The sequence below is a fragment of the Symphalangus syndactylus genome, chromosome 5, assembly GCF_028878055.3.
Source record: "Symphalangus syndactylus isolate Jambi chromosome 5, NHGRI_mSymSyn1-v2.1_pri, whole genome shotgun sequence".
NCBI lineage: Eukaryota > Metazoa > Chordata > Mammalia > Primates > Hylobatidae > Symphalangus > Symphalangus syndactylus.
Window position 1 is genome coordinate 62,043,690 of NC_072427.2, and position 27,811 is coordinate 62,071,500.

At 41.9% G+C, this 27,811-nt stretch overlaps 1 protein-coding gene across 11 annotated transcripts in view; it reads right to left on the reverse strand.

Moving 5' to 3' along the window:
* Positions 1-23,098, reverse strand: part of MEIS2 (Meis homeobox 2) — a 211,979-nt gene extending 188,881 nt beyond the window's left edge. For 3 of the 11 annotated variants that reach the window (XM_055278638.2, XM_055278644.2, XM_055278642.2), the window contains exons 1-7: positions 20,264-20,586; positions 19,330-19,562; positions 17,647-17,788; positions 16,923-16,973; positions 15,892-15,942; positions 14,945-15,094; positions 5,209-5,323 (exon numbers count right to left, since the gene is read on the reverse strand). In XM_055278638.2, coding sequence (XP_055134613.1) covers positions 5,209-5,323; positions 14,945-15,094; positions 15,892-15,942; positions 16,923-16,973; positions 17,647-17,788; positions 19,330-19,562; positions 20,264-20,272 — 751 coding nt within the window. In that variant the 5' untranslated portion in view covers positions 20,273-20,586. Of the gene's footprint in view, positions 1-5,208; positions 5,324-14,944; positions 15,095-15,891; positions 15,943-16,922; positions 16,974-17,646; positions 17,789-19,329; positions 19,563-20,263; positions 20,587-20,826; positions 21,944-22,988 lie in introns of those variants that run through there. The other 8 variants (XM_055278639.2, XM_055278637.2, XM_055278643.2 and 5 more) reach the window with 6 other exon arrangements.
* Positions 23,099-27,811: the final 4,713 nt, after the last annotated feature.

The following is a 27,811-nucleotide window of genomic DNA, read 5'->3' on the forward strand; positions in this document are numbered from 1 at the left end:
CCTTTGCATTTTGCTTTTTGGAAGGAAAAAAGGATTGCCAGGAAAAAACAACCAACAAAACAAAACAAAACAAAAAACAAAAAAGAAAACTCATTTTCTACCTCTGTCCACAAAACTCCATGTTAGGTAGTTCACTGTGTAAAAATTATCAGGCTAAAACATCTGGGAAAGAAAGCTATGAAACAGCAGGGAACGTGGCTGGTTTATTGTTTATCTTTTGTTTATGAGGCAGTATTCAAGTTTAATTACTACTCTAAATTAAACTCTAACTGGCATCAGGAGACATCCCTTTACATGACTAAGTTAAAAAAAAAAATCTAGAAATCCCAACACTGGGTTTCTCAAGTAAGTTGATACATATAGGAAGAAATTACTCAAAATTAACAGCAATTATAGAAAGCTTTTAAGCATTTATGGGCACCATTACATGCTCCTAGAGCATTTATTTATTAGAAGAATTTAATTTTACTTCTAATAGTTACTACTCTAAAAAGTCTTGAGAAAATCAACAAAAAATCTTTGGATGTTTGCTGATGGTTAAAGAATGGCATTCTTTTAACTTTTATCTGGGGGGAAAAAGAGAAAGAAAATGCAATGTAAATAGTCCATATACAACAGTTTATTCTATGGCAATGTTCAATTATCAATTATAGTCTCAGAATTTTTTTGACACAATTAGGAGGACAGGAAGGAAAAAAAATGTCATTGTATTTATCATAACAGTAAGTGACCAGTTTGGGATGAACTTAGCTCTAGGAAAAATAAAAGTTAAAAGCAACTAGCAAAAGATTATGCCAGATGGCATCTGTCATATTGTATTTAGGGTTATTTTAAAGAGATTGCCGCCACTATGAAAACATTCCATTGACAGAGTTTTCCTAGACTGAATAAGAAATCCCAGTAGAACATATTCAGGACCCACAGTAAGTGGGTTTGAAGCCCCCTCCTCCTCTTTAAATATATAACTGGAATACTTTGGTGGGAAAAAAATACTATTTTATAACTATAACATGTATTATGAGCTCAAAAGTGCAATACTATTTTAGACATTTGCTTACCTATAAACACTTACATTCACTACTAAGGAGATATTTGTAGGTTTCAACCCCATGATTGCTAAAGAACTGTATAATACATAAATAAACATCTAGCTATGAGGAATTCTAGCCTCATCGCCTGGAAAATAGATGGGGACATCAACAGAGGGACGTGGTAGGTGGCAGAGTTAGGGAGAACTATGCTGGCTTGTACAGCCCTGTGTCCTGAAAGATTAGAGCAATATAGATTCTAGAATGCTAATGTATTTAGGTTAACTGGGTCTGGCAACAGTATGGTTAACGTGCGTGTGGTGTGCAGTGTGAGCTCAGCAGTTACTGGGCCAACTGTCTCGGTATTTCTGGGAATCCTGCCTATTCACAGTGCAGGGATTGTTCAATTGCTGCAAAATGTACAAAATGAATTTTACAAAAATGAATTGTAAGGAAGGCCCCATTACAACGATTTTACAGCAAAGATGTCAACATCAATTTTTCTTTCATGCATAGCTAATGATTAAAACAGCATATTCCATTTGCCTAAGACAATTTATTTCATATTGGCACATCAAAATATTGAAATACAAAGTTATCTTTACTCTACCCTTTTTATTCATTGCGGCTGAACCCATACCATTGTTCAAACCAGGAAAAATAAAACAAACTTGGCACGAAATACTTAAAACAAAGGCTCATCAATATTCTCCAATTTGTCAACATCTCAATTACAGCACTGGAAAAAATGTAAATTTCATGTGCTCTAAACACTGAGGGGTCTATTCTCTTGCCAATTCACATGCGTAACTCCCATCAGCGTTAATGGGAGCTACACAAACCCATCAATAATAATAATACTTTGTACATACATTGTGCCTTTCATCTAAGGCTCTCAAAGTGCTCTAGGAACAAGGGGCTGCTTCCTAGTCGTTATTCTGGCAAAATACACAGTGAAATACAAAGCAGCTTTTGACTCAGCAGGTACAGAATTAGGGATCCCTAGACTTATTATCAAACCCCATTTTACTGATGGGAAGCCAGACACAGAGAGGCCCAGTTACTTCCCCAGAGCCCCAAGTCTGCACCCTAATTCTATCCTTGAAAAACCAGATTTTCTTCCTCAGTCTAATGTGACTAACAAGACAAATTCCCTTCCTTTGGCTGCTTTTAGCAAGAGAAATCAGTGAATGAAAAGTCTGGTTCATATTTATATAGCTTACTGTTAGACATGTGCTCTTTGAAAGATAGTAAAGTCAGGTTTCACATTTTACCAAGTTTATTTCTTATGATATTTTAAAAATGTGATATACATTTTTTCTCCTCCTTTTGGTTCATTGCTGAAACACTATGGAGGAAAAGATGAACTTTCACCTGTGTAACTGTAGCTGTTTCACTATCAGGTCGTAAAACAAGGTATTTTTAGGTTCCAAAGTAAAGTTTATATGAATCATCATAGTAAACATAATCACAAAAATTGTAAAGCAACATAAATACATGTATTGTTTTATAGCATGTGGCTATTAAAGTTTAATTTAAAATGTGTATGAAAACATTGTATTTAGTACAATTCATCCCTATTTTTTGTGTTTATCATAATTTGTTTTGAAACCGAATCATTTTACAGTTTTCCATATGCCTGTTTTGCTAATAAATTCTGAATATGAAGACTCTTTGCGAAACTACAAACTTGATTTCCAATGAAACATTATAATATATTTAATACTAAGGACATAAATTTCTCTCCCACGTTTTCCATTATATATCAACCCTAAGATTTAACCTAGGATAAGCATATGCGATTTCAGTCAATATCTCTGTTGACTTTGCCCTGAAGCAGATAATTAATCTTTCCCACTGAAACTACTCTGGACAATTCGGTGGGACAAAATATAAAAATACCTTGAAATCTTGTTTAAAAGACTAATATAGGCATGAGTATGACGACATACACTCAAGTCTGGCCTTCAAATTTTAAAGTCTGCTGTAAAAAGCCAGAATGCCCTTATCTATCTGTTTTAATCACTGATGTGGTAAGCCAGCTAGGAAATTTTCTATGCCAAAATAGTCCCCATTTTATAGAAATCATACCTTTTTTTTCTTTCAAACTTCAATACAGTAAAATGACTGACTTCCTAGTACTCATACACGTAAGCTACCATGTCCATTCTTTAATCCCACAGAGATATGATTAAAGGAACAGAATCCTACAGGGATCAAACCCTTCAACACTGGATAAGTGGGTGCATCTACCCACAGCACTGAAGTTTGTGTGACTGTTTTTACCTATATATCAGTCTCGGAATTCTTCTCTTTCCTAAAAAACAAAACTAAATAACCGAAACGATAAAACTTGATGCTTTGCTCGTTATTGCAAGCAATCCCCGCTGCAAACCCTGGGTGCTTCTCTCTCCCACCTCCTCTTCTCTCTGGCCCTTTCTTGCTATCTCCCTTGCCATAACTCAACTAACCCAACAGAACCAGTCAGTTTTAAATTTCAGTTGGGACCTTGGTGACCCGTTAATGAATCTACAGAGAGGAGAAAAACTCACAGTGTTGAGTTATGCCTGGTGTTGCTAGCTGACTTGGAGTCAGAAATGCTTGAAGCGTTAACGTAATTGCAAGAATGTGAAAAATGAGGCGCTGGGCTCCTGAGCGAAGCGAAAGGTCAAAGTGAGCCTCACACACAAGAAGTCTCTGGAAGATAGCCTCATTAGACCATTAAGTCGGCTTCTCCTTTTCCCCCCTTTTATACAATGTTTAGAGTATTTTGTTTTTATTAATAGATACATTTCACCCTTTGTGTCGCCGCAATTTGGGGTGGTGGGAAGGATGGAGTCAGAGAAAGCTTTCAGATTTAACCATGCTGAGAAGTCCATCACCGTGATATGGAAACACAGTTAAGTCATTCCTTGCAGATCCATTGACTCTACGTACCAGTTACCTTGAAAATGCCTTATAATTTACTTATCTTTTATATAGAAACTAACTGGTAGAATAAAACAGTATATAAAACAGTATATATTGTATAGGTGCAATTTGCAAGTTCTTCCATAATTTGCCGTCTGATAGGATTCATTGCTGTGTTAGTTTCAATTTGCTTAAACCTAGATTCTAATTTGGACCCATTCACAAGTGAATGGCATCCTAGAAAGGACATTTTTCTAGACTCTTCTAGAACCTCAGAAATCCAAAATTCCTAGTCAGAAGCTTGGAGGACAGAGGGCACCCTACTTACATCAACACCCTCTTTTAAATGGCATATATAACTACAGCTCGAGCTGTTAAACTGTCCTCTACTTGGAAGCCTGTCTAATACTTAAATATTGTGGCCATAAACACGGTCATAATAGAGATGAAATAGACCTAGGAGATCAGACACCATCTAATGTAAAATATTAAAAAGTAAAATCTATACACTTCCCTGGCCCACATTCAATAATGCATCTTCCTTTAAATTATCATTTTAGCCATCAATGAGTCATTCCTACCAATATATAATTGCTCTCTGTGCAATAGGTGAGTTTTAAATAGTAAAATTTATTCTAAATTGCACTAGGCTTCCTCAACATCTGCAGTTGATGTCCCCCTTGCCCTCTGATTATTCTAATTTTTAGGACTTGTGACAAAAGTCACCATGTCAGCTGAATGGAAATGGGGACAAATAATCCTCTAAGAATTTCAAAATCTACCTTCCCAAGATAAAATTCCATGTAAAATTCCACAATATTTCCAGAGCTAATAAGAACAGATTTTTTAATTTTATGTGCTTTAGAGGCATAATTGCTTGATTATAGAGAATGCTTATAGTTCATATTACAGGCAAAATATGCTATTTATAGCACAATTCAAGCTACTGCATCACAGCAGTAAAGTAGGCCTGTGATTCCACTTATACACACAGAAATAAAGTGTAGATAACCAAATTTGTAAAAGAATTGGCAGAACTAATCAATTGTTATTGTAATGCCTGCTTAAAGATTAGACAGCTCACTTTGATTTCTCTTTTTAAGGAAAGTAAGTTAAGAAGAGGAAACACTGTCTCTTTAAATAGCAGCTGATTCTACTCCCTAACCTGCTACTCTCCTGTTTACATGGAGGCAGATGTACTGATATCATAAAATACTGAAGTTATTTTAGTCATGCCTACTTTGCACGAGGAAAATGTTTGACCTTTTACCTTGCTCGCTGCTGTTGTCTCCGCTCTGGGAAGCGTGGCCCCCACTGGAGGGCCCTGGGGTGCCTGCTGAGTGGGTTGAGGTTGCATCATCGTGGTCTCGCCAAGAAGAAGGGTTCTGATGTCAGGATGCCAAGAAATTTTTCCACAGTTACCATTTCAGCCATAAATGAAGAACCAAGAGGAATGGCACAGAAAGAGACAAAAAAATGTATACATATTAGTATTTGTGGCTAAAGGCATATACGCATGCCATGTTATGGTGTGCTGTCTTTTTAGTAATAGGTATATAAAAGAAAAGATGCTCTAGAACTTGATGTGGTGATGGTTACACCAGTGTGTACGTTGGTTAAAACTAATTTAAGTATACACTTTAAATGGGTAAATTTTATTATATACAAATTTAAACCTAAACAAAGTTAATTTCTAAAGTAAAAAAAATAATGAAAAATGTAAAAGTCATTTTTACTCTCACTATCTTAATTAGGGTACATTCTTCCAAGAAATAGGTCCCGATGCTCTTGGACACTCAATACTTCAGAACATTCGCATTTGCAAAATTCAATGACTCCATTAAAAAAATTACAGGCTGCACAATATATGGGACAGCCCTTGACATCTTTCAAATGCATTGCCCTAAAACAGCCTATAAAAACTCTCAAAATTATCAACTGAGACTATATAACCAACAAAGGTAATGATATTAATCACTGCATCAATACCTAATAAATTATTGATTTTTGCTTTAATTTGTAGAAGTAATTTAAAAAAAGGAAACACATGTGAACTACTGGCCATCTAGTAAGCTAGAGAGGAGTTTCACTTGAGCTTCATGGAAGCTTGAAATTCACTGAGCAGTGCTTTTTCCTAGAAGAACTGCTTGTTTCAAAGGACACGCAAGGCAAACCAAGAGTTATAGCTCATGCTACTTGGCTGAGTATATTCTTCTTATGTTCCTCCTCCCCTTTCCTGATCATTCCCAATGCCCTGCTGTTGCTTAAAGGAAAACAGGAATTCTAATGTACAGGAAGGACTTTATCAGCACCACATGAAGGCAGGCAAGAGATGGAATTTCCTCTGGCAGAAATGGAGAGGAGGAACAGCATACTAAACAGTCCAGCCTTAAAGCCAGAGCTGTACACTTGTCACCTGCATATGACGACTTCAATTAAGCCCACAGACCTACTGGCAAGTGAATGATTTGGGGGCCAGAGGAAGGGGCAAAACAGTTCCTCAAAACCAATCAAAGTATACAAAGTATATACGAATCTAAGTATACATTGAAGTATACAAAGTATACACCAAAGTATACAAATTTTACAAAGTATACACCAAAGTATACAAAGTATACACCAATCAAAGTATACAAAGTATATCACTAAAAAAACAATCAAAGTATACACTATTTCTTACTAGAATTGGTAAGTAAGAATTCAGACAGAGCCACCTGGGTATAGGCAACAAATAAACCTCTTGACCAAGGGAAAGTAATCTTGCCATGTTGCCATTATATATAGTTCATCAAGAAAAGAAGTCAGTCTCATTTTTCTCAGCATCAACTCTACAGTGTACATATAGCACGGATGATGTTACCAAAATAAAATAAGAAACCAAGGTGAGAAAAAATAGGGAAATGTTCTTATTTGGAACTACAAAACTTATTTTTCCCCCTACAGATCTGCAGCAAACTGACTGTGAATTAATATTTGGCATTTTTGATAGATTATGAAATAATAACCCAGAGCTCTATGGATTAATAACATCTATATAAAATAATGCTACTGGCACTGCTATCAGGCAAGCAATTGATTCAAAGTGAAAACCCTGAGCAGAAATTTTGTGACTATAAATATGGCACAGGTATAGATCTCCAAAATAAGGATATGTTTGAGAAAGTAGATCAGGGAATGCAATAGAGTAGAATAAAATAAAAGTCAAGGTTTTCTGCTGCCTGTGTAAAGACAAAGTCATGCCTGTGAGCTCTCTTTTTTATCTAAGTTAGAAACCACTCCAATAGTTTCAAGCAAAAGGCAAACAGAATACAGGGGCTCCTCAAGCTTTGAAGCCTCTTCGTGTCAGCTGTTTGCCGGTTGGTAATGAGATAAAGAGCTAGAAGAATTACATGAAAAAAAAAAGAAAGAAAAGAAAAAGAATAGCATGGTGTGAGTTTAGTCCTGCAACAACACAGGCTAGAGCCTTCTTTTAGAAAATGCAATAGCTGCAACATATTCACCTAAGCTAAACTTTTCATTGTACACAGCAATGATGTTAATTTTATGCACTGCAGGCTTTTTATTAAGCCGGCTGCTATAAAAGCTCCTTACCCCTCATGAAAATTACAATAATTAACCACTAACACCTCAACTATGTTTTAAGGCAAATGTCATCCAATAGCTATTATATAATCGTTTAAATGAAGCCGGAGCAAGTCTTTCTGTTTAGGCGCTGCATTGATTTGAAGGGATCACTCAGAAGGACTTCCTGTAACTGAAAACACTGGTTTGTCCCTATCAGCTAAACTGGTGCTGAGTTTTCAAGTTAGGCCTCATTCGTTTATAATTCAGTGTATTTCTTTCAATGGTATCTGAAGGAGATGTTTTCTAAAGTAAAGGGGTGAAAAATAAGCCACAGAAGCAAATATTACTTTTAAGAGCAGCTGGTTCTTCCAAATAAATTGGGTCTTTGGTTTTCTGCCCATTCCCAAAATATACTTAAGTTCACTCTTTAACCTACCATTCCCTTATCTCTTCCCTCTTTTCTTTCTCACTCTTTGAAAATGCTCTCCTGAAAAAGTGTCATGTTTATTTCCCATAGAGTGTCTCAAATATTATGGTCTTGTTTGAGAGACTGAACACCAACTAAGGAGTATCACACGATAGTCATCTGATTTGAAAGAAGGAAGAACAGATAAATCCCTCTGGGGTTTCAAGGCTGAGGAGTTACCACAAGTTGTTTGTATTGAGCTACACAAGGTGGTGATGTGATCATATACAAATACAAATGTTGATAATCTGGTCAATAAAAAATTGTTCCTCCTTGGTCATAAAAAACTGTAACCGACATGGATGGACAAAACCTATTACTTTTAACAATTTGTTTTCCCTGAGATTAAAATATTTGTTTATATCATAACTCCTTTCTTCTATTCTTCCCCTTAGAGTTTACAAGTTTCCATCCTTCAAGAAAAATTGCATGGCTTTCTGCCAAATTATATGCAGAAGTTTAGTGAATCCTGAAACAAAAGTGACATACAAAAGCATGTAAAAACACATGATGCAAGTAGAAAAATAAAGAGAAATGCTCGCCGGGTGCACGTGTATGACGGAGCATTCAGGTATATGCATGCCACAACATATGTCCTGTTCTCCAGCCAAAAAAATCATGAAGACACCCGAGGGCAAGGAGTGAACATGTTTCTATTCCCAGTGGCTTTAGTAATTGGGAGTCAAATATGGTACTCTTCTTGCTCTTACGTAATTGTGTTACAGAGCAGTGTTACCAGGAGAAAAGCAGTGAATACTGAGTGGAGCACAATAGAAGGAGATGGAAAATAGATACAAGAAGCTAGGTCTCTAGGGGCAGTATTTTCTATTTGCTGGGCTACAGACTCACAGCTGATAATGCAAGTTGTAATTAATATAAAAGCAGGAGACAATATGGGCAGAGCTTGTAGTAGTGGGGCCACAGGAGAGCGCTCTGCTGCTCTACTCTGTTTCTCATTTACACACAGCTTTCCCTAGAAAACACAATTCTGCCAGTGTTTTCTCCCTTGAAAGTTAAAAAAAAAATTGATTTAGCACTATCATTGAATTTTGCTAAATCTAGAAAAGAGCATAGAGAGGACAGGAGTCTCTGGGCAGAGGAAGCAAATCATATGTGTGCCTCTCTTGTTGAAGTTGCAGATACACTGGAAATGTAACATTTTAAACCATTATGGCATTTCCAGGAGGGACCTACCTATAAGAGAATACTTAATAAGTCTCGGTGAATTGGTGTTATTTCCCTACTTAAATGATTCCACATGGCACATGGTTCTTCCATGGGGCCAGTGCGGTAAAATGTATAAAGCGTTTGTAAATAAATACAAAACTGAACGGAGAAGTAAAATGTATGAAGCTTCAAGGAGAAAAGCAAAGGCCATGCCACATACAAGTTCTATCTAAAATAATCTGAAACTCATTTTAGATCCCAAATGAAAAGGCAATGCAATGGACATGGTATAGGAAAGAAAACATTAGATTGGAATTAAGACTGGCATGCCACCTCTCACCAGCCAGGTGAACTTAAGCAAGTGATGTACCTCATTTCTATGGGGCTCATTTCCTTTATTTCTTTAAAATTAAGAAGTTAGACCAGATAACTTCTAGAACCTACACAACTATATAACATCAAGAGAAAAATTACATGTAAACTTGGAAAATACAATAAAGTAACTCAGGGTATGTGCTCATAGGTAGAGAGTAATAGTAAACATACATAAAGATATTTTAATCAGTAAATGAAGCATGTACAACTAATTTGACTCAATATATTTAAACAACAAAGGGAAGATATACTTGTATCAACATACATAATTAAATTACTTATTTCCCATAACTTTATAATGTTTTAACTCCTAATTAACATTATGCAAAAATTATTTTTAAAAATAAAATAAGGACTCCTATCTTGGGGTACTGAAGTCTACAGAAGTTAAAAATGTTAATTGCATGGTTTGAACAAATGTTGGAATTTCAACTACGGTATTGTAAAGTTGACATAAGAAGTCAGGAGACCTAGGTGTGCTTTCAGAACCTGGACTCATTCTTTAAAAATGTAAATAAAGCTGGGGTCGTTTCCTCACCTCCGCACTTCTACCTCTCTATTAAGCTTTGGGATTAATATGTAAGCAACCCTCACAGAAGTGGCAAGTACCCTTTGCAAATGATTTTTCCATTTAATCGAGCAACTTTTAGAGAAGACAAAAATGTCTTGTATTGTTGGTGTAACGCCATATTATAAAATGCCTCTTACAACTTTGAATTGTGTTGGGATATTCCATAGAACATTCAGTATTAAAAAAAGAAAATGAATTAAAGATTGCCAATTTTCAAAAAATCTGATAGTGAATGTCTATGTGGTTGTCAAATACAACCTTTGTTTAATTTCATCTCATCACAGTTACACTGAAAACATACTCCAACTGCACAAGCTAAATGATTTAAATAGTATAATTATTCTTAATGGGGAATTAAGAAAGCTATCAACCACCAGAAACTACGCAGCAGCAACACAACAGAAAATCCACGCACCCAGCCATGTTTCCTTGAGTTGGTGGACAGAGCTCAGAAGTAGAACTTTATCGGAATAGGCCCCAGAGGCTTTGAATAGCATACTATAAGGTCTCACCTTACACTAAAACATAAGAAACTAGCAAATAAAATAAAGCATTCATATTATTCCTATTATTATCCAATTTCTTATTTCCCCCTTGATAGTCTATAGAACAACCACTTGAACCTATCCCACCCCTCACTGTCACTTCCCTCTAATTTTTCAGGTAGCAATTGAATTTATCTAGATTTACTTGCCCATATTCTGTCAGAAATAAGATTCTGGAGAGTCTCCTCTCTGACCTAACCCATTTGAAAAAACAAACAAACAAACAAACAAACAAACTGTGTGAACATAAACTTCATATATTCAGAGATGCAAAAGAAAACACCAGAATATCTTCATTTAAATTACAGCTTTCAAAATATAAATATACAATAATTTTTCTTTTCTTAGTGATGTTAGTAGATCCAGGCAATTTTAAGGTATGTGCTATTAACTGTCAACAGACATAATTGTATTTTCTTCCCTCTACTGAATTCCTTCAAATAAAATAAAAATGTAGCTCTTTATGACCACTAACTAGGAATAACAATATAATTGTATAACTGTATGCACTTCAAGCAAATAGAGCTTAGCTCAGAGAATATACTTCAAGCAAGTGGATTTCATTTGTCTGAACTTTACATGTAATATCTTTACATGTAAATATGAGGATATATTTTCTTTGTCTGTACTAGGTCTAAATACTTGATCTAAAATTGTGTAAAATAGATAATGTGAGTATCACCTGTTATTCAGAAACTCCACAAACTAGAAAAAGCTGGTCATTTCACAGCAGTTTTCAAGTTGAAACTTCTTTAAAAATTGTTTTCTAGACATATTTATTTTAAACATGATAAATTTGAATGTCTAGGAAACTAACATGAACTGCAGCTGGAAAACAGAGTTCTATTTCCTTTGACTATTATATATTTTTTTCTCACCAATATTCCAAAAATATTGTAATAGCTCTTTAAATATTATTATTATGTTACAGTAAAAGACAAAATACATTATGTTAAAAACATAAGCATGCATTATAAATTTACTAAATACAACAAAATTGTAATCAATATTGCATATTTTATTTTCTATTTAATTCCAAACTTCCTCTTTTCATTACACCCATCATATATAAGTGTTAATAATAAATGAATAAACTCGGTAACCTCACTGGATGTAAGAAATGGAAAGCAAGAATATTATGATTGTCTTCTTTTAATGCATCTGTTATATCAAATTATTTATATAACTTTATGAAATGTGAAATTGACAGGATTTACTAATAATATATAAAACTTTTTCTTAAGTCTGCCAATATGCTTGCTTTGAAGATATTTATATTCATTACTTTTATTTATTTACATTTTCAAATTCTTTTAAAGAATACTAAAACTATATTGGTACCTAAATATTTTGCTTCTGATGCATTTCTCTCTGCTTTTCTCTCTCTCCTTGCACGTTCCTTCCTTAAACACGCACACACACAGGTACGCACACACACACAATGAAGCTGGATACCACTTAATAAGGATAGAGGTGTATGTGTTTTGGGGGTGTCAAACAGCTGTCACAAACTGTCACCTCCACAAGAGAAACCTTGGCATGCAACAAATTAAACTACACTTCTTTTTTAGCTGTCATTTATTCATAGCCAATAAGTTGAAATGCTCTCAGCATTTCATGTGCAAATAAAACCATGAGGAAGCTCAGTAGATCAGAATAGTGGGCCAACAGATAAAACAAGAAAACAACGCGCTGTCTGGGCCTTTCTGAAGTGGCTCATCATCACCCCTGCACCAGTGTTCACCAAATGAGATCCAGCCTGGGGCAATGTATTAAATATGCATATCAAAGCAAATGAAAAATAAACCTGAAGGTTCAAATTGGGCACATTTACATGCTGAAAATGTCCCACTCGCACCACTTTTCAGGTAGTGGTTCTCTGTTATTTTTACTTTGTGTTTGGCTAGGGGTTTGAAGGAAGGCAACTTTGTAGAAGAGGCTGAAAAGCATAAGAGGATTTGCTTTGAAGGGGGAAGCCTGGACATGAATACAATCAATACACCTATGGTACAAAAGTCGCAAAAATGGTGAAAACTCTCCAAGGTTTTCTCTGATTTCCCTGCATAAAATACAAGTCCGTGGCAAATCTCTCCATTCTCTACTTGGTGTGCTGGTGGAACAAATTATTGCTTCCTTTCAAAACAAATAGCAGGGGACTTAAGTAAAAATGTTATAGTTCAGATCTCTAGGAAATAAAAGGCTTTAAATTATGACACCCAATGAGGTGCAAGCCCTCATGGGTTCAAAATAAATCAGTTGTCATATTTACTTGACTGGGGGCCTGAAAGGAGAGCAACAAATGTTACAGTTGACTCTTTTATGCAAAGATGATGATTGATAAATTATTAAAGCACTATCCTCTTAGGTACAACTTCCTTCTTGAGTGGATATTTAAATATTACAATAATCTCATAAATTGATATTGTCTATCAGCCAATACTTTAAACAGCCTATTTTATCTTATATTTTCTATGTAAACATCAACGTGGTCTAGCTGTATACATCCACTGGAAAAACAGTTGCCAATAAACTGTTTTAGAAAACTAAGTAGTAGGTACTCCTAGAAATATCATGAGAAAAGCTTTTGGCTCCGAGAACTGTGAACCTCTCATTTTACAAACCACGTAAATAGATCCCTCCCCATTCTCCCAATAATGTGAATAAATATAAATTTAGAAACAGAAAACAATGAAAATAAACACATAAAAAACAACAAAGATAAATATTTCTTAGGTAGTGTCATGCCTCATGGACCACAACACACTGCAGAGCCACAGATCAGCAAATAAACTTTCCATAACCACTGCTGCATCCTCTTGATTTCATTACATTCACTCAATATACAAAGGAGATCACCAAAGATTCCCTCACCGTGATGGAAAAAGGTAAGGTAAAGAGATAGGAATAGGAGCCTTCAACACTGTAGTATCTATTCTGTCACAGAACTGGATATCCCAGACTGCGGTTTTCTTTTCTAGACTTTTTTTAACTTTTGTTCTTAGGCTGACTTCCCATACAAGTGCAAAGGTTAATTATGAAAATCTATGACTGCATATTTTCAAAACTTTTGTTTAGAGCAGGGGAGAGAAGAACCTCATAGAAGGTTTATACTAAGGCATCCCAATTCATTTCTCATACCAGTCAGGAATTGGGATGGGAGGTAGGGACAAACTGTCTTCAAGCCTTAATGCCTGTTTAACTCACACAGAGTGTCAAATTAATATTTTGGCCACAAAGTAATTAAACTACAGCTTATATTATTTAGGCTGTGAGTTCAACTGAATGTAATCTATAGACACCCTGTCCCCCATTTCCAGGCTTGAGTTCCTATAAATAAAACTGCTGTTCACACCCACTCTTTAACCTCGCCACTTTTGCCTTTCCTACCAGCTGCAATCTTTCTTCTCTTTGCTTCTTTTTCAAATTTTCAGTCTCACTACATATGCTTTTTTTTTTTTTTTTTTTTTGTTTTGTTTTGTTTTTAGCATCAGACTCACTAGATTGGTTCCAAAATAGGATTAGAAACAGAGAGAATAGAAAGAAATCTCCTTTCCTGGCCTGACATACACAGTCATTTCTTACTATACTCTCCATCCTCATTCACCAACTGTTAAAGTGTTAAAATTCAACCACTAACCTATGGTTACTCAATCATAATTCCCTTCAGCTTTCTGCAATACACTGTTAATAATTGGTTCATCAAGGTTACTGTCTTTTATTATGAAGATGCTTCAGGCATTTGGCAGTAAGTCCCTATTCTGACAATAAGTTTCTATAGAGCAAAAGCCCTGAGAATTGTAATGTGTTCGTTCACCCCTTTTATTTCGAATGCAGTGCAAGATTGCCAATAATTCTCAGAATTGTCATCTCTGTGAGATACTAGGAAATCAGCACTCACTCAATTCTCTTTCCTTCAGTCCTCTCTCTCCAGACCAGTCCAGCTAACTGCCTTGCTTCTTTCTATCCCTGCTGCAATGATTACACAAAATTAAGAAAGCAGAAAACACAGTGGTGACTATATCAAACAGAATTTGCTAACACCCAAGTCACCAAATCCAGAAAATTTTACACATTAGGAACACAAATCACTCTATCAACTCTGGTTTTTTGGCTCTCAACATAAATAGGAGGGGGTCCAAGAAAGGAGAAATGAAAATGAAGGGTATGGCAGAGATAGCAAAAAAGAGAAGAAAAGACCCCAAAAGAGACGGAGTCATTTAAAAAGAAAACTAAATCAGTGGAGCTAGATGTTAAAACAAGTTTAAAATAATGCTTTGCCCAGTGGCCTTAAAAGATTGCCAAAGGCTAGCAGACTTACATGGTCAGCGAGATTTGTGGAGGAGCCTGAAAGTTCTTCATGATCTGACTTGGAGCTGCCGTCTCTTTCATCAATGACGAGGTCGATGGGCATTTTCCCCTTCAAACAGCTAATGTATCGGTGGCAGAAGTTATCGCACAGTTCGTGGACCTAGAAGGAAGGTCATGGTGGAAGGTTCAGCTCATGTTGTTGTTGTTGTTGTTGTTGTTGTTTTGTTTCATTTTTAGAAAGGACAAATACCAGGTTGCAAGGTTACATTTGGAAAGAGCAACAGTGTGATGTCTTCCAAACTAACTCTAATTAAAGGGTGTAATAGTTGAAGGCAAGGAAACAATAGAGTAATTGTTGCAACAGATATTATTCTCCAGAGACTTCTCTGAGCAACAAGTTACAATAGAGAGAGAAAGAAATAGGACTGGAAATAACTGGGTTCAGACTGGGAGTCCAGAGAATTAAATCTGATTTGGTAATAACATTACAACATTGGAACTGGGGAGAGCATTAACGTTTGTGATTTTATAAGCTAGGGGTTTTGTATGTTTCCAGGGGAAAGAAATTGAGCTGCAGAGCAACGTAAAGACACCCAGCAAGGATGATTCACTCTGCCTGCACCTAATGCAAACCCAGGGCCCAGGATGAGCTGAGCTAATAAAGATGCAAGCAGGCCCAGTGTCCAGTAACATAAATGGTTTGCTGCATTTCAAAATAATCCTGAATGCCTGAGGGGAATATTGGGGAGGAGGAGACTACTTTAAAGGCAAGGCTGTCCTGATTCACCCACACTCTGTGCTCCTATGTTGAGAAGCCAGTTGAAGGATGGACATGGTTACATGCTCAAAATCTCCAGGTGCTCAATCCCTCACACTAGAGGTTTGTTAAAAACATCCCAACTCAACTAGGAGAGGGAAGTGGTTTAATCAACACGGGGAGTGTTATTTCCTGCTTACCTTTTCTAACTCCAAAAGATGAAACCTTAGTACTTGTATTGCTTGTATCATCTGAAAGAAAAGTTCAGGGAATGGAGTTAAAGCTCTGTGACTCTGAGGTCCTGTCTTGGGGTTGGAAGTGGGGTGAGGATGGTGGTGAGAAAGTTGGGCTGGGGAGAAGAAAAGGGCAGGTGGCCAGGAAAAACTTAAACATTAAGAAATAGTCAGAAAAATCAAGTGATTACTGATCGTCTCTGCCTCATTGGCCACAGGGTAGGAATCTGACTCAACCTGAGCATAAGCATTAATATCTTTCCCCCTGATGTTCACTGTGCTATTTGTAAGACTGCTTTCCTCGGGCCAGGCCTTTTTTCTCCTCTTAGTCCTCTTTAAACATCCCCTCCCTCGACCTCAGGACAACTTTTTTTTTTTTTTCTTAAAAAGAAAAAAAAAGGTCGCTTCTCAGGATAGAAAAAGCTTTTTAGAACAGCATACCCAGCGAAATCCTCCCTCACTAAAGAAGGAAATACTCAAGATGAATGCTGAGGCAAGGCCTTTGAAAGCGGATTTAAGTACTTTTAATATTGAAATCGTGCAAATTAGCAAAAGAATCGCACCTAAAAGTGGCCTGCGCTGGCCTGCCCCTCACCGCCCCCCAGCCCCCACCCCCAGCCCGCCCTCAGCCGTGCCAGTGGTTACATCCTTCGGGTTGGCCGCCCGGGGCTCGGCCGCCTGCCCCGGCAAACAGAGGAAATAACTCACTTCTCGCAGTTTACTCCTGGGGCCGAGACCTGGGAAACATTCCCTGCTAGCGCTCTCGGCGCTGGGTCTCCCGTTTCGGCCTCCCTGGGCTTCGCTCCCCACCGCGTTCATCCTGCTCCTCGCTAGCCAGCTCCCGTGCGGGGGCTCTAAGCTGCTCCCTTCCTCCCTCTCTCCCTAGAGCTCCAAAAGAGGGTTCTGTTCTAAATCCCCAGAGCTCCAGCAGAAAGTGGGTGCTTCTGGGCATGGGAGACGGCAAAGGCTGGGGAAAAACAAGGAACAGAGAGCCTTACCAAATTGTCCAGCTCTGGATTTGAGGAAAAAAGTGGCTTTTCGGCGCGAACCTGTAAGAAACAGAGTCAACTTGAACGATCACCCCATTTAAAATAAGAAAACTGAAATGTGAGAATGGGGACGGTGGAGGGCAATGGCGGATGAGAGGAAAGGGGCTTTGGCAACATACAAGAAAGAAACTGGTGCCTTAAATTAGTGGAGTCGCTGAAGAAGAATCAGGGCATTCTGGTCCTGGCCCCATTAAGGGGGACCTGGTACGACTAAGCTGTAGCCAGGAACTCAGGGTCGTTCTCAGGGCCCCGAGTTCCATATCCAGCCGTCCAAGAGGCTGTGGCTCTCCACTGCTGCCTGGGACCGCTCGGAGAGGCGCCCAGCTTCCTTGCCTCCCGGGCACTCCCGTGTCCCTCACAGCCCCTCTCCCCAATTCTTGTTCAAGTAGCTGGAGGCAGGGGAAAAAGGCCAAGCCCCAGATTAGGAGCAGGTCAACTTTAATTCGAGGGTCGAGCCCCTGTATTCCTGCTGGGGGGGAAAACAAACACCCATATTTATCTCCACTTCCAATTCGCCCCCAGGCTCAGGGATGGGGAGGAGGCGTAGAGAGCGGACTGGGCCAGAGGAACAGATAGGGTGTCCCTGGCCTTTCCTCCTTTCAAGTAAAGCTCCGAGGAAAGGGGAGGGGTAGTGAGGGACTGCCCGAAGTTGAGTGGATCAAGAAGGCTGGACCTGCTTGGCGAAGACCGCGATGTCCTCGTTGAAGGAGTCGGAGGAGCAGACGTCTCCGCCAGCCACTCCAGGTTCCCGGGGAGTGCAGGTCGCCAGCTCGCACTTCTCAAAGACCAGAGCTAACAGAGGAAACAACGGGTGCCTAACGGGCAGCGCCACGCAGAGACACACACACAGAGACGGGGTGCAGAGGGGAAGGAGCAAGAACTGTAATCAACAAGTTTGGAGGGTGTGGAGTCCTTCTTTAATACAACAGGCACGCACCACACTTTACAACCCTTCCTCCATCAGCCGAGCCTAAGCCAGAAACAGAAAGGGAAAAGGGCCTGGCCCTCTCCCGCAGCTCAGAGGTCCCTCAGATCTGGCCAGAGAAGCCCCCGGCCACTGCAGCCCGACAAATAAAAACAGCCTCAGTTGGAACGTAATGAAACATCCGAGACGCTCAGGCAGTCTGGAGCCCGAGTCGATTCTGATCCACTCCCCACACTACGGAGGCCGCCGAACCAACCCCTGAGACCCAGCCCTGACCTCCCAAGAAAGGAACACTGTTTGAAATAAAAAAAAATAGTTTTAACTCTGCATTTTAATGGGCGTTTCAGACGAGGCCAAAGGCTTCACCTACATACACACCGCAGTGACACTTCCTAAATACAAGAGAATGGTCTTCTAATCTCTCCACCCCCCTTGCCTTATAAACTTGTTTGCTCCACTTCTACTAAAGCCACAGTGTGGGGGCCAAAATAATAGGAAGGTTACACGCTGGAGAGCTTCCTTCCAAAGACCACATTTCTCCCAGCGTTGCAGCGGACAAAAATAAATAAATCGCGTTTTAAAACTTGTAAGTGTGCGTGCGCGTATGCCCTTTGTGTTCCTCCGGGCGGCTTAGCCACACTTCGGGATGCTTGCGGCCTCTGGCTTGGGGCTCAGTTGCTGTTTACCCACTGTCCCCTCCCCTCGGCATCCCGTCGCTTTGCCCACCTACCCTCTGCCGGAAGAGCTCGTGTGGTACACGTTAGGATCGTGCATCCCACCCCTCGCCAAGTGCTCTCAGAATATAAAATAATTTCCAGCCATCTTCCTTACTCCCCGTAAGAGCGGCTCCAAGCAAGCAAGAGTCCCTTCCACCTCGCTGCACTTCAAGGTCTGCCCCCTTTATTTACAGAGAATTAAGAAGTGGGTGATTAGGACTTCCTGGCCGACAGAAGCAGCCCTGATCCCAGCTCAAGCTGCTTTTAGTGACTCCCAGACCCTCCGTAGGAAACAGAAGGAAGAAAAATAAAAAATAAAAAAACCCCAAAGTTGCTTCTCATCGGCAGGAAACTTTCTCCTTCGTCAAGGCCTCTGTTAGGGGACCTGAAACCAGCAGTCCTGCGTCCTTTGGCCAGGAATCCTGTCCTCGGGGAGAAGGCCCCGGCAAGATTCTGGGGACTCAGCCACTCCAGGCTGTGGGTTCCGGAGTGGTCGGGCTGTGGGAGCGAAAGAGCCTAGTTCTTCGGGGCTTTGACTCCAGGGGCAGAAGAGCAGGCCCCTTCCACGGTCCTTTCCTAAGGCAAGCGGCGCCCGCCCCCCACCATGCAGAAATAACTCCCCACTTAGTGGTCCACCTTCCCACCCCCACAGAGACAAACACACACTCTCATTCACACTCACACACAGTAAGCTGGGTCCGCGGGGTCGGTTTACCCATAGATCGCGTCCTTGTCCCGCTTCAAGGCGTCGTTGACAGCGGATCCCATACTGGCCGGCATGACATTGGGGTGCGGGGCGTGCGCGCCGTAGTGCTGTGTGGCGTGGAGCGGCGGCCCGTGGTTCAGGTGGTGAACCGGGGGGATCGGCCGCGGCGCGTGAGGGTCTCCGTACATGGAAGCGGGAACCCCTACTCCGTCCATCCCGCCGTAATGGGGCAGCTCATCGTACTGTCAGAACCCGGGAAGGGGGAGGAGGCGCAGGAGGTGAGGGAGAACAGAGGAGGGGGGTGGAAAGGGAAAAAGAGCAGGGAGAAGAGGGCGAACAGAAAAGAGGGAAAGGGATAAAGATGAGAGAGAGAGGGAGGGAGAGAGGTAAGAGAGAAAGGAGGAGGAGGAGGAGGAGAGAGGGAGAGAGAGAGAGAGAGAGAGAGAGAGAGGGAGAGAGAGAGAGAGAAAATAAAAATAAAAACAAAGTCAGAAATGAGAAAAGTACCGAGCACAAGTTGAGCACACAGAAACCAAACCAGCCAAAACAACGAAGTTAAAAGTTGTGAGGAAAAAATGTTATTAAATTTAAAAATGAAAAAGCATGAACCAAGAGCAACGTTTAGAGAAGGAAGAGGAGGCGGCGAGGCCGGGGATTTGAGGGGGCGCCGGGAGGCCCCGCTCCCGCCGGAGGCAACAGAACCGTAGCGAGCCAACGGAGGGAGAAGTGGAGTTAGTGTGAGGAGGAAGCCCCGGATCCCACCCCTAACCCCCCTTCGCCTCCTCCGAGGATCCAATAAATCAAAAGGTGAAATGAAACAAAATAAAGAGAAGAAAAACGCTAATAATCAGCACGAGAACGCCGAGGACTAGGAAAGACTAGGGCCAGTGCCTCCCCGGGGGCAGGGAGCGGAGGGTGGGGGGGCGAATAACGTGAAAGTTACCAGAAACATTATTTAGCAGCGGATTCCCTGCGTCCTTGTCAATTTCAGAGACAAAACAAGCAGCCCAGGCTAGTAGTCTAGGCGGCGGCGCAGCGGCTGCGGCAGCGCGGCCCCACCGGCGGCCCCGGCGGCGGCTCCTACGCAGCCCGTGCCCGCCCCGAGCCGCGCGAGCAGCGGCGGCAGCGGCGGCAGCGGCGCAGCAGCGGCAGCAGGAGAACCGGGGGAATCGCGCTGCTGGGGTAAAAGCTGGAGCGAGGCGAAAGCGTGTAACGATTGCACACGCACACACACACACCACTCACACGCACTCGCCGCCCGCCCGCTCGCACAGCGCTGGAACACGCGCGCCCAGACACGCACACACGCACGCACACACACTCGCACACACGCAGAGGCACGGGAGGGAAAGAAGCCGATGAATAATTTTGCTATTTTTTAAAATACTGGCCGCCATCATCAAACAGCGAGCAGCAGCAGAAGCGTTGAAGGGAGAGGAGGCATCGGGACAGGCCCCTCTTAGGAGAGGATTTATATCTAGGTAAGTGTTGGAGATTTAAACCTACCCTTTGCGCCATCAGTCTGCGCTCCAATAAACTCCTGGATGTGTCGTATATTTAATATCCCAGTCCGGATAAGAAAGTGATCTAGGCTGAAGATTCCTTTTTTTTTTCCAAACCAAAGAGACTTCTCCCAATTCTCCAATATGTTATTTTTTAGGGGGGAAAAAAAGCCCAGTCTAGACAACGAAGAGTTTTTTTTTTTTCTGTGATATTTCTTCTTTTTCTCTTTTTTCCTCTTCTTCCTCCTCCTCCTGATCTTCCTCCTCCTCCTCCACCTCCTCCTCCTCCCCCCTCCCCTCCTCCTCCTCTTCGGTCCTCCTTTCTCCCTCTTTCTCTTCTCTTCCCCTCAGTTGGAAAAAAAAAAAAAAGAAAGAAAAGAAAAAGAAGAAAAAGAAGAAAAAAATTGTCAAGCCCCCGAACTGAAGGTTACGAGCGGCCCGTCAGCAGCCCACATGTAACCGAACTGTCGTGTTTCATGGCTTTTTGCCACTCCAGCTGTCAATCAAAGCCCGGAATGTCAAGGTAGTGAATGAATGATGGTTGATGATGATGAAGAGGAGGAATCTTTCAGACCCGTTTTTTTCTTCCAGTAAAACTCCGCGAGGGGTTTCTGCTTCTTGAATTTTTTCCTCCCCCCTCCCCCCTTTTTTAGCTTTGCCCCCGCGGTATCTATAATACGATCCTCTCTCTTTAAAGTATTGTTCAAAGAAAGCAGTGAGAAAAATCGAGAAAAAAAATGAATAGTTTGCAAAAATTGGACTTCCTCCCCCCCTTTCCTGGTAGGTATTTTGTCTCTCCCTCTCTCTCTTTCTCGCTCGCTCGCTCGCTCTCACTCGCGCTCGCTCTCTCGCGCTCGCTCTCTCTCGCTCTCTTTCTCTCTCTGGGAGATGAGTGAGTGTCAGTAGGTGTTGGCAGGTTGGCTGCTGCCTGGCTTATTGAAGAGCCTCAGTTTGGCGGCGCGGGTCGGCGGCGGGAGAACGAAATGACGGAACCCGGAAGTCGTGGTGGCCATAGCCCGTCGTACGGCGGAGACACATCCCGGGAGTGGGGAGCGGGAGCGAGGAGGAGCGCGCCGCGCCGAGCCTCTGATATGCAACGAGAGCGATCGGACAGCCCCGGCTGGGGGGGCGGGGGGGCGGGGGGGTGGGAGGGGGAGGGGAGGCTCGAGTCGGGCGGACCCGAGCAAATCAGCGAGCCTGCTCCTTCACGGGGATGGGGGACGGCGGGGTGGAGGAAGGGGAGAGTGTGTCTGTGTGTGTGAGTGTGTGTGTATGTGCGTGCGCGCGCGCGCGCGAACAGGGAGAGAGGGAGAGGGGGAGAGAGAGAAGAGGACAGGGAGAGCGCAGAGAGGAAAACTGCAGAAAACCACAGGGAAAGTACGGTACCGCCTCAGATCTTTTCATTTTTTAAAAAAAACTTACTTCTAGTTCATTTTCCCATCACTCCCGGCTCCTGCCTAACTGGGTCTTGTCGGGGACGTTTGGCATGGCGCTCTAGCTTTTGTTCCTTTTAATTCCGCGGCCTCCCTCTCCTCTGCCCGCCGATTACAGCACCCCGAAGGCTTCCTGCTAACGTCCAAGGGCAGCAAGCTCTGCAGACGGTACCACTGCCGGGCTAAATTTTTTATTAAGTGGCACTTTCTTTTCTGCGCAGATCCAGCAACCTTGTCAATACTCATTTTTTTCCAGGACCAGAAGAGACCAGCTTAACTCAGAGCACACTCCCTCCAAGCGGTGCGGACAAGGGGCCACCCCGAGAGTCTTTGGGGGCCGCGGCGGAATCGGGAGGGAGGAAGTGAGGAGGCAGTCATCTGGGTCCGATGTAGCCAAGGGCGTGTATGTGTGTATGTGTGTGTGTGTGTGTGTGTGTGCGCGCCCGTGCGCGCGCGCGCGCGACTAGTGTGCGTCTCCAAAGTGGATCTCACTCAGAGCTGGGAAGCACAGGAGGAAAAGAGAGAGAGGGGGAGAAAGAAGTTGCCGGGCGAGGAGGAGTGGCCGGCGCTCACAGCCCAGCTTTGTTGTGGTCGCCCGAGGCGCAGCGGCGGGCCGCGGTAACGCCTGCTAATGGCTGTGTTAATTACACAGGGGCGATTTCGCGGGGTCAGGGAGATGGGGCCAGCTCCGAAAGAACTTTTCCAAAAAGGAAAAGGAAAGGAAGGGAACTACCCCATACCGTTTGGGTGGAAACTAGTTGTGGCCGGTGCCTTGCCCTCCCTGGCCCAAGCTGCACCAGGCTTCACCTCTGCGCAGCTGGTTTCCCGGCGGCCGCGCGTCAATCACTACGAGCCCGGAGTTGGGGGCGGAGCCACAGTCACCCCGCGCAAGCCTTGCAGCCCAGTAGCCCCCGCTGCCCCTCGGCCCCTTGTGGCGTGGCCGGGCCCGGACAGGCGGTGGAAGCGCGCCCTCTCCCCAACTTCTCGCTCTCGCCCTTCCAGTCCCTGGCTCAGAGAGTGGAAAGCGGACTGTTGTTCTCCAGCAGCCGCATCCGTCCCCAACTTTGAACCTATTCTGGGAAGTGGAGAGTAGAGTGTCCTCTGCGCGCCGCGTCTATCCGACATTCCCGCGGAGGGAGGGTGGGGTGGGGGAGGTTGATTAGAGAGAATAAAGTACTGTGTGTGTGCGTGTGTGTGTGTGTGTGTGTGTGAGAGAGAGAGAGAGAGAGAGAGAGAGCGGGGAGGAGGGCGGGTGGGAGGGCTCTGTTTTTTGGCCCCCTTTCCATGTTCCCTGTTTCACTGTAAGCTTTCGAGCAACAGAAACTAGGCTAAGATTGCAGCCTGCAGAGACTCCAAGGGGAGTCGGAGAAATTTGGCCTCGTTTTAATAGGGCTGAGGAATGAACTCTGGAGGTCAATAAAGCCCTCCAAAAATGATGAATGATTGAGCACCTGTGATGATGATAGTGATTACCAGAGCAATTAAACAGTTTGATTAAATGAGCCATCATAACAATGATGTCTGCGGGAAATCGGCCCTCACATATAAAGAAAGATAGTGCGAAGGGGCTGGCAGAGGCGCGGATAGCGCGCTGCCAGGGAGAGGGGCTGCGGGCCACGAGGTTTCTGCCCAATGGCCGGAGCAGGGACGGCCGGACTCACGGAGCTTCAGGGAGGAGAGTGTAGCCCAGGTTTTCAGCTACTCTTTTTTGCCCGGCTTCAAGCCTGCTAGAGCCGACGGGTAGGAAATCTGAAGGTTGGGGGGAGGGTACTTCCTCCACGTCCTCTTTTTTTTCCTAGAAGAACTCCAAGATTAAAAGTATCCTTATTTGTTGCTGAGTTGCTCGTCGACATTTAAGAGAAGGTGAGTAAAAAAGAAAAGAAGATGAAAGAGAAAAGAAAAAGTTGGTCTCCAGAATTTTATTTCAATCGACAGTTACGCGAATTCAGTTTAGCCGGGACCGGGAGGTTTGAGAGGGCGGCGGGGTGAGGAGGGGAAAACAACAGTCTGCTCTCGCTGCGGAGCCTTTTCGACTTTGCAAAGCTGCTGATGTTGGTGGGTCCAAGTTCCCGGTGCAGCGCCGCTGGCTGAGAAGTTTGTACTCAGTTTTTACTCTTCTAATTATTCTTAAATTCAATTTAACAATTTAAGTTTATCGTCGCCAATAGGATTATTGTTGTTTTAAATGTCTTGTTCAATAAGTGCCAGTTACGTTTCTTTTTAAAAGAAACTCCTCAGTGTCCTTGATAAACCTTTTTTTGTTAAGATGAACTTCATGCGGAACCTCTGCCTTGCAGGGTTTAAACATTCAACATTGCTACCTTCTGTTTCTTTTTCTGTTTTTATAGTGATACTGTAAAGTGAGTTAGCATCTCTATAGCTTTCATTTAGAAAAACTTAAGTCGCATTTTTAGAAAAATATTCCTTCCCTGGCAGTGTGAGTAAAAACAATTCAGACAGATTGATGATTTCTATATTTTCTTTTCTTTCTTTCTTTTCTTTTTCTTTTCTTTTCTTTCATTCTTTTTTTTTTTTTTTTTTTTTTTTTTTTTTTTTTTTTTTTTTTTTTTTTTGAGAAGGAGTCTCGCTCTGTCTCCCAGGCTGGAGTGCAATGGCGCGATCTCGGCTCACTGCAACCTCCGCCTCCCGGGTTCAAGCGATTCTCCTGCCTCAGCCTATTGAGTAGCTGGGATTACAGGCGCTCGCCACCACGCCCGGCTAATTTTTTGTGTCTTTAGTAGAGACGGGGGTTTCACCATATTGGCCAGGCTGGTCTCGAACTCCTGACCTCGTGATCCACCCGCCTCGGCCTCTCTAAGTGCTCGAATTACAGGCATGAGCCATCGCACCCGGCCGATTTCTGTATTTTCAAAAATTGTAAGCTAATAATGAGTTGATTATCTGGTGATAATCGGGTTTTACAAAAAAAGAAAAGTTTACACTTTATTTTCATGTGTTTTTATCAGATGCAGAAGGCATTTTTAACCTTAACGCCTTTCTCTCTCTCTCTCTTTCATATTCTTAACTTCTTTTGCATTTTATTGAATACATTAAAGCAAACAACAGGGACAATATGGTTAGGTGTAGGAGGGAGAGAGAAATATGACATTTTAAGATATTGTTAAAAAGTCATATTTAACTTCAACGACTTTTAGTTAAAAAAGTGTGAGAGTGTTAAAAGTGCATTCATACTGGAGGAAATCTATGTCTTTTTAAAATTTGCCAGTTGTCTCAGGGGAAAACCCAGGATTTCTTTGAACGAAAGAGATCTTACTGATCTAGTTGCATGTCACTTATGAAACTGTTTAAAATAGCAGTCCTGGTGTAGTGGATTACACATGAAGAGATCAAGTTGGAGTCCATTCAAGGTATTGGTTCTTGGTCAGTCTGATGAATTCAAAAGACTATTACCTTTAATCAGCAACTTGCTGGTGTTTTATTAATAGAGCTGAAAAAGGCTCATCTAACATTTAAGAATTTCCTGGTTTCCCTCATCCCCAATTTTCCAGTCCAATAGAAGCGATTCCAAAGGAGTAGGGTACCCTCACTTTCTGATTTCCATCCTGGTGGCATTTTGCTAATGCCCCATTGTCAGCGTTGGCACTCCCACCCAGGATTCCAGGCTCATCTGCTCTCCCACATTTGGGGTGAAAGGAAAGTAGGTGGGGCAGGCCCAGGAGACAGGCACGAAATGGGGGTCGCAGGAGGTGGCACACACCTCCGTCAACAGTCAGCTCCTTCTGCCCAGGCTGGAAATGGTTTTAACAGGCGGTAAAATTTCATCTTGCGGTGTCAAATTGGGGTCATTTTGGGGTTAGAGTTCTCAGTGTCCGAGAGGAGCTGTCCAGCTGCGTGGGGACTCATTAACTGCAAAAGATCTGTTTCAGTAAAAACAATTCAAAGACAATCAGAAGGCTAAAGACCCTCTACAAATCGCATTTTACAAGTGCCCCAGAACAAATATGGATGGTGAAACCTATTTCTTCAGAATCCCAAATCAGCTACTTAGCTCTGGAGTGGGGGTGGGGGTACTGCATAAAAAAGAGGTGAAAAGGAGGGGACCAAGCGGGTGGGGACCAATGGAAGGGGGAATCGGGCCTCTCAAATTTAAGAGTCTGTTTTTAATCACCTCTTTCTTATTGAAGCAACCCCAAGACTTCTGAAAACTGCTACTTTTCTATGTTTCCTTTTCTTTTTTTGAGCCAACATGGAATACTATTATAGGTAACATTTAAAATTTAAAAGGAATAATTGAATTCCACTATAGTCCCTTAATTTGAAGGGCATTGGCTTTATAGGGAGTGTTTAATTTGAACCAAGCATTTATGAACCCAGACACTAGGTGAATTTGCCCACACTCCTTAAGGAGCTGGGTAGCTGTTTATTTTTCTTTTTCTTGAAAGTTATAGCTTCTCAGCACAGATAACTTCAAATTCCTCAGAACTGCGAAGTCCAAAGTGTTAATCTGTGTATTAAAATCGCCAGGTTTAAATCCTTTTTGTCTTCTTACAACAGTTAGAACAATTGATGCCTTACTAGAGAAGCAAATAAGTCCAACCTTAATCTTATTTGTAACTTTATTTAATGTTTTGATTTGGAATATTTTGGATTAAGCAGATCTTTAAAAACTCTGTAAGGTTAATTTTTATTCCGGGAGGGAAGTTTTCGTTACTGGTTTTGAAAAAAGACGTGAATTATTACTTTGATTTTCAAAAATTCCTTCAGGTAAAAGGAAAATTCAGGTTTAAAAAGAGAAGCTAGATATGTGAAATGCCAGGGATTTTAGGATAAAACCAAGTCAATACTTAAAATTAAAGTATCATTTGAAAGAAATTTTATTTCTTGCATTACTGAACTGAGCAAGTAAAAGTGATCAAAAATATGTTATTCTCTCTCCATCTCTCTCTCTTTCTGGACTCCACTTCTGTCACTAGGTCTTCTTTTTCCATCCCCAGCACTTTTCTTTGGGTTCTGAATGACACAGTGACTTTGTTTTTGTAGTCTAGTTATTTTCTCCAAGCTTCTCAGAGTATTTCTAAATTGTTATTCAAGGAGTTTGACATCAGCCCTGCAGGAACAGCCCTGAGCCCAGCATCGCTGGGACAAAGGCAGAAGGGGCTATCTTCTGCTCAAGACCTGCTGGCTGACAGTTGGAATTTTTGATATATATTTTATTTGGCGTTTCCAATAACGTGTTTGTCTCTCCCTCTCCACCCCTTACAGCCATCTATTACATCCTTTCTCCATAAACATCGGCTCATCTTTGTGAACTGTTCTTGACCTTCCCTGCAGTGTAACCAGCAGCTCTGAAAGTTGGCTTAGAAATAATTCCACTGGCTTCCTTACCTGTTAACTTTACTCACTCTTCCTAGCTAGGATCAACAGAAGGAAGGGGACTTTTTTGTTTGCTTTTGTTGTTGTTGTTGTTGGTGGTGGTGGTGGTGTTTGTTTTTGGTCCTTTGGTCCTTTTCCCACTTAAGCTTTCTATAATGATATTTTCTCCGCCTCCTCCTATTAATAACGTTTAAGCACCCCACACTTTATTTTTTAAATAAA